General features: G+C 37.2%; 1 protein-coding gene across 1 annotated transcript in view; it reads left to right on the top strand.

The window, feature by feature from the left end:
• Nucleotides 1–437: 437 nt before the first annotated feature.
• The window catches only part of LOC107561850 (brain-specific angiogenesis inhibitor 1-associated protein 2-like), a 48408-nt gene continuing 42417 nt past the window's right edge, over nt 438–6428 (top strand). The window contains 1 exon segment of the mRNA XM_016246347.1: nt 438–636. Coding sequence (XP_016101833.1) covers nt 565–636 — 72 coding nt within the window. The 5' untranslated portion in view covers nt 438–564.

Genomic DNA, 6428 nt, shown 5'->3' with positions numbered 1-6428 from the left:
CAAAGCCCCCCCCCCCCACTAAAGAGTGAACTGGGTTCCGCCATACAAACATCATGATTGAGGAACAGATTGTTCTTAACTCCTCTACACAGCTTAGCGTCGCGCCAAACTTGAACCTTAAACATTATGACAACAGTATACACTGCAAGCACACGGCACAATGTTGTAGTAAGAGTAATATATTACATTTTTTGAGTAACGAGCCCAACACTGGTAGTAAATTATCATCACGCGTCCGCAGCTCTGTCACGCGAACGCTCCCATTAGAACCAGGGAAGCTCTTCCGTCGCGTCGCGTCGCGTCGCGTCGCGCCGCTCGCTCGCAGCGTAGAAGGAGAAAAGGCGGAGTCCGTTAGAATGTTAGTGACGAGGATAAACGCGTACGGTGGATTCCCGCCACTCCGGCGGCTGCGCGTGGGCATCAGTGGGAGAGTTCCGTATAAAAGCTCCCGCATCCTCCTCTGCCTCTGACACTCTCTGTTTGAACGATACAGTGTCTTCTCCTCTCCTCCTCCTGTGTTTTCTCGGAAACGTTTTCCTGCAGTAGAAATTCAAATTCTCGTCTATGGTTCTGACTCAAGCTTCCAAAATGTCCCGGACCGAAGAGGTGCACCGTATAACGGAGAACGTCTATAAGGTGAGTTTTACTGTTATTATTATATAGGCAGCCTTAAATAGTTTTATATTTATATTTCCTCTGCATTGAGGAGCCTATTTTCTGTAGCCTATATTCTGTGCCAGATTTATTCATTCTTGTTGTAAACCTAAAACAAAATTTTAATGTAGAGGTTTTCTTTTTAAAGTTGCTTGCTGATGAATAACTTGCTTAAAGGGACAGTTCATCCAGAAATGAACATTCTGTCATCATACTCGAACGTATGCTGTTCCAAACGTGTCCGTTTCTTTCCCGGGACACACATAGAGAGATCGTGGGCAGAATGTGAGGGACTGATAGCCTCAGTCACCATTCACTGTATTGCATCAATTGCAATATTATGACTTTATGACTGAGACTGTCTAACTAAGTGAATTATGACAGAATTTATATTTTACAGCGAGCTGTCCCTTTAAAACTATAGGCCTATAGGCTCATGTAATTAAAAGCAGATATAGCTGATTTCAGTGTAGAACCAGTTTAGCCAAATACTTGAATCTGTCATCTCACCTGTAACTCACTGGAACACATGTGAGTTTCGGGTGCCTAGAGTGATTTCATCGCTTATGCTTGTAGAAGATAAATAGCCTACATTTCAGGAGTTTACTTCTGGACATTTCCTCAAGTTCTCTGGTTCCTTTATTTTTGGACTTTGTTAAAAGCTTAATATATAAATACTTGCTCTGTCTTTGAAGGTGTTAGTGTGTGTGTTAGTGTGTGTGTGTGTGTGTGTGTTTGAATTAAAACCATGGATTTGTTTTGCTCTAAATGAGTTCTCGGTTGGTAATGTGGTATGAAACTGATTGTGTAAAACAGATGGAGCATATCTGAGTCCCATCAGGAAAGAGTAATGCACTTCCATGGATCCCCACAGCACACGCATAAGAACAGTCATTTATTTCTTTTCTCTGCCAGCATTTCACTTGTGGAGCTCGAAGTTCTCTGGTTCCTTTATTTTTGGACTTTGTTAAAAGCTTAATATATAAATACTTGCTCTGTCTTTGAAGGTGTTAGTGTGTGTGTTAGTGTGTGTGTGTGTGTGTGTGTTTGAATTAAAACCATGGATTTGTTTTGCTCTAAATGAGTTCTCGGTTGGTAATGTGGTATGAAACTGATTGTGTAAAACAGATGGAGCATATCTGAGTCCCATCAGGAAAGAGTAATGCACTTCCATGGATCCCCACAGCACACGCATAAGAACAGTCATTTATTTCTTTTCTCTGCCAGCATTTCACTTGTGGAGCTCGTGTCTGTTGTAGCGTACCTCTTTGAAACCACCTGACTCACCAAACTAAACCTTGGTGGCTGCTGAGACTGACCCAGTGAAGCGTGTTAGTCCAATCCTGCAGACGTCTGTTAAGGGACTTTAATGTTTAGGCTGTTAATTCCAACCCATGGAGCTAATATCCTTGGCTAGAAAATTAAGGGACACTATTATTTCTTGGGCAGGGGCGGCATTTTTCTAAGCTTTTAACTTTTCTTTGTGGGTAGAGAGAAATTGTGCAGGGAAGAGAACAGAGTATTGCCAGAAACCATGTAGCAAATGCACTTTTTAAGGTGATATTTTAATGTGAAAATGAGACATCTTGGCATTTGCTGTACATTTTGTCCTATGCATATGGAATGCCAAATATCATGCACATTATTAATCTATTTAGTTCAATTAAAATGGGAGATTTTTCTTCATTTTAAATCACCTTTTGCTTTTTATTACAGTTAAATACATTTTGCAGTGTGACTTAATTAAAAAACAAAAAAACATTTAAATAGCATATTAAATAATATGATGTAATAAAATTTTATGTATTATAATTATATTAAAACAATACGTTGGAAAAAATGGTTTAAAATAGCTTTAGATGAGCTATGCATGTCACACTGCATGATATATCAGTTTTTCCATATAATACTAGATGAGAAACGTTTATAAACAAACTTCAACGTTGGCCTGAAAAAAGCCTAAAAAGTCTGAAAGTTTAAAAATGTCACACTACTTATATTTCATATATATATATATATATACTTAAATGCATTTTTAATGCTTTCTTAGAGTGATCACTAATAGAGCAGTTAAAAAATGAACTTGGGTTATGTGAGTATGGTAATTTTAATTGCAAGCTTTGAAAAAACCATGTGATTAGTCAAACATGTGCTTATGTGTTTGAGGAAATGGAAATCACATTTGACAGAAGTGTGTACATATGTAAACTAACAGGAATGCTGCTCTAACGTGGAAAGGATGAAGTCAAAATGAGGTCATGATAATATCTGAAGAAGGAAGTTAGTTGTCTTGTACTGTATGTCTTGCGTTGAATGTGGAGATACATTTTTCATGAGCTTAAAAAGCTGTGTAACCAGCCGAAAGGAAAGCTTTAGTTTAATAACTGGGCGTTTCTTGACCACATAATCCTCCTTCAGGATTATTTTGCATGCATTAGTATTATCTTCTTGTCGAAGGTAGAAGTTTCAGAGTATTTACAATGAAACCATTTCCAATATTATGACATTTGATGAAAATTGACATTTTTCTGCTGGATTGTACTTGATTGATTGTCTCAGGATTAACTAAAGAGATCAAGCTTACGTATTTCCAATGTTCTCTCATAGATAGGATGATTTTAGGTAGGATGAAGCCATAATTTATAGAATTGACTACTTCAAAACCTATATTGAGGCACTTTAGAAAGTAATCTGTGGTAGCCAGCTCAAAGAAAAATGATTTAAACCTCTGTTGGGGATCATTATTTCAATGTCCTGTAGCGTTGAGAAGTGGGAACTCAAGTCATGACTCATGACCAATGTTACCTCTAGCTTTGAGCATTGAGGTTGTTTTGTCCTTTCAGGCTCTAAGTGGGAGGATATTCATTCCTCATTGGGTCTCTTCTTGGTTTCTTTAGGCTCTGTGATTTGTATAATTATGGGTATTGTGGGTATCCTCTATTATAAGAAATAAAGAGACAGCGGATGCAGTGGAGTAATAAACTGCACCCACAGATGGAAGAACGAAGTAGTGGGCCATTTGACAGCATCAGGCATCATCTTTCACATCAGCGGTTCTCAACTGGAGGGACGTGACCCAGAAATTTGTGTTGGTTCTATCACGGACAGCAGGGCAAAACACTGCAAAATGCAAATCATTAAATACAATGTAACATGTAATCATTCATTGTTGAGATGGCAAAATAAATAGGCTTGTTATCAACTTTTAAAAGGGCAGAGGAAATGGTCCCTGTATCTGTTGTAGTTGACATCAACGGTCGAGAGTCTGGTAAAACTCTACAGCAGGTGTGTCAAACCCAGCTCCTGGAGGGTCACAGTCCTGCAGAATTTAGCTCCAACACAACAACCTGCTTCAACACACTTGGTTTTCAGGTAATCATGAAGACATTGATTAGCTGATTCAAGTGTTTTTAGTTAAACTTTTACTTTTTCAATGTCGACCACAATAGTTTTGAAGTGCTGAACCATTGACTGAAACTGTGACATTTTAATTAGCGTTTCGACCATCTCGCTGTGAGTGAGTTCAGCTTTGTCTTTGCCCACGGTGAGTAGGACAGTCAGACCTCAAAGATATTGTCATCTGTTGGAGGCAGTTTCTTTCGTACCACGCTGCACTGCCCACACCTTGACCACATGTCCACGCTTGAACTGGCCTCTTACTGGGCCACACTTCTGTTGATGTAGATATCAGGCTGAATTATGCTCATGCATATTTTCTTAAAAGAGGAATATTTTTTTTTTGTCCCTTTTCCCTCCAAAGATGGAGATATTAGGGGATAATTCAACAAAAAATGTATTTAATATACTACAATTTTACTTGTAATTTACACTGACTAGTGCAACTGGTAAAACTGTCAACAATCACCTTTAAGTCACATTTAATGACAACGAAACATTACTTATTGCTGCCCAGAGCAGTTCCTTTGTTTGATGGATCTGTACCTTGTTCCAAAATCAACATTATCTCTGTGTGTGTGTGTGTGTGTGTGTGTATTTGTTTTGTGTTCAGGTGTGTGTTCTCAATAAAATGAAGTGGATTGTCAGGGCGGAGTGGGGATTTCTTTATAGGCTTGCTATGAGTTTTGGGTGAGGTCAATTAGTGTGTTTTGATTTCCCAATTCATATGCACCAGAACTAATTTTTCCAGCTGATGAATGATGAAAACATTGACAGCCAATCAAAATCCATCCTGCGTCAAAGAGCTTGGGCATTTAAAGTGGCAGACAACAAAACTGCAGTGCATGCTTATAATAAATAGAACATTTATCTCGAGTTGGTGTGGACGCTAATATAGTTATAATTTTTGGTGTGAACGGGCCTTTAGTCAGTGCTCTAATGTAACAGAAGACTGTATTGTTGTTGAGTTTTATGTGTGCACCCAGATGGAGAGAGAGACCGCACTGTTGTCTCTGTGTGATTCATAGGTGAGAGGCAGGCCAGCTATTTGAATGTCAGTGATGTTGAAAGAGTGAATGAGAAAAAGATTTTATTTTGCCACACCAGATTATTGTGTTCTCGCAGGCACAAAATGTTTTTGTACTTTCATATAAAAATCACACAGATACTAAAAAAAATCTGAGCGATTATAACGGAATTAATTAAAATAATTATTTAAGCAGCTTGGTGTTAAAATCCACTTCAGGTTTATTGATAAAAAATCTAATATTACAAAATGCTTAGGTGTCTGAGAGGTATTTTGGTCTTTAGACATGTCTTCAATCAACGCATCTCTTTTGACATTTATTCACAGGGCTATGATGTCTTTAGCTCAAACCCAAAGGTGATCTGCTTATGTGACAATATTTTGGGTCTACCCCACCTCATTCCAGTCTAATGTGGGCTAATGTGGTCCTTGATGGATATAATGTGATTGAAGAGCAATCTGTTTCTGTCATGCCTGTTATGAATAAACACTGGCAGGGCAAACACACTACTGTCATGCCTGCCAGGCAGAGTGGTTTGAGTGGGTACCAGAGAAAGGTTGGAGGATGGAATTGGCAAGGAATGAGAGAAACCTATTATAATAACCCTGATGCACAAACGTGTAAGGTTACAGTGATGAGGTTCTATATTTGTCTTGATCATCCTGCAAATTGCAAATTCGCCCTGCAAATGATGTGCTAGCAGTCTAGCAGAGTAAATCTCATGTAAATTGTCAAAAAATGTCTGGGAATATTCATCTTATATTTCAGGCACAAATCAAAAAAAATAAATAAATTATATTTTGCATATAATATATATTGCTTTCAATTCTAGGTAGCATAAAGTGGAGAAAAAGGGAAAAGAATCCCTGAAAAATTCTGAATACTCTGAAATAATATACTATACTAAAAATGATTAAATAATGATACATTATTAAATCATATTGATAAATGATTAAATGTATATCTAATAAAAATATATGTTTGTGTATTAATACACACACACAATATAACTGCTCTGTCATGTCATGATAGCATTTGTTATACTGAAATTATTTTATGCTTATTTAAATGATTATAAACAGGATGGTTTTCGTTACTAACTATATTACAGTAATAACATTGTTTTTTGCATTATAGTAATGAGAATTTAATTGTCATGAAGCTAAAATAGGCATGCAAAATATAATTTCTTATATACTTTTAATTTTGGTGTCTTTAACAGTTAGAGAAGGAAAGGGGAGGAATACAGTAGAATAAGAGTAGAATTATAGTTACAGTATATATATATATATATATATATATATTACAGTAGAATTGAAGGTGAGAGGAAGGGGAGTGGTTTGGCGTATG

Source organism: Sinocyclocheilus grahami, unplaced genomic scaffold (assembly GCF_001515645.1).
Source record: "Sinocyclocheilus grahami isolate Dianchi unplaced genomic scaffold, SAMN03320097.WGS_v1.1 scaffold794.1, whole genome shotgun sequence".
NCBI classification, from domain to species: domain Eukaryota; kingdom Metazoa; phylum Chordata; class Actinopteri; order Cypriniformes; family Cyprinidae; genus Sinocyclocheilus; species Sinocyclocheilus grahami.
The sequence above is the reverse complement of the archived record's forward strand: the minus strand, read 5'-3'. Positions and strand labels throughout refer to the sequence as shown.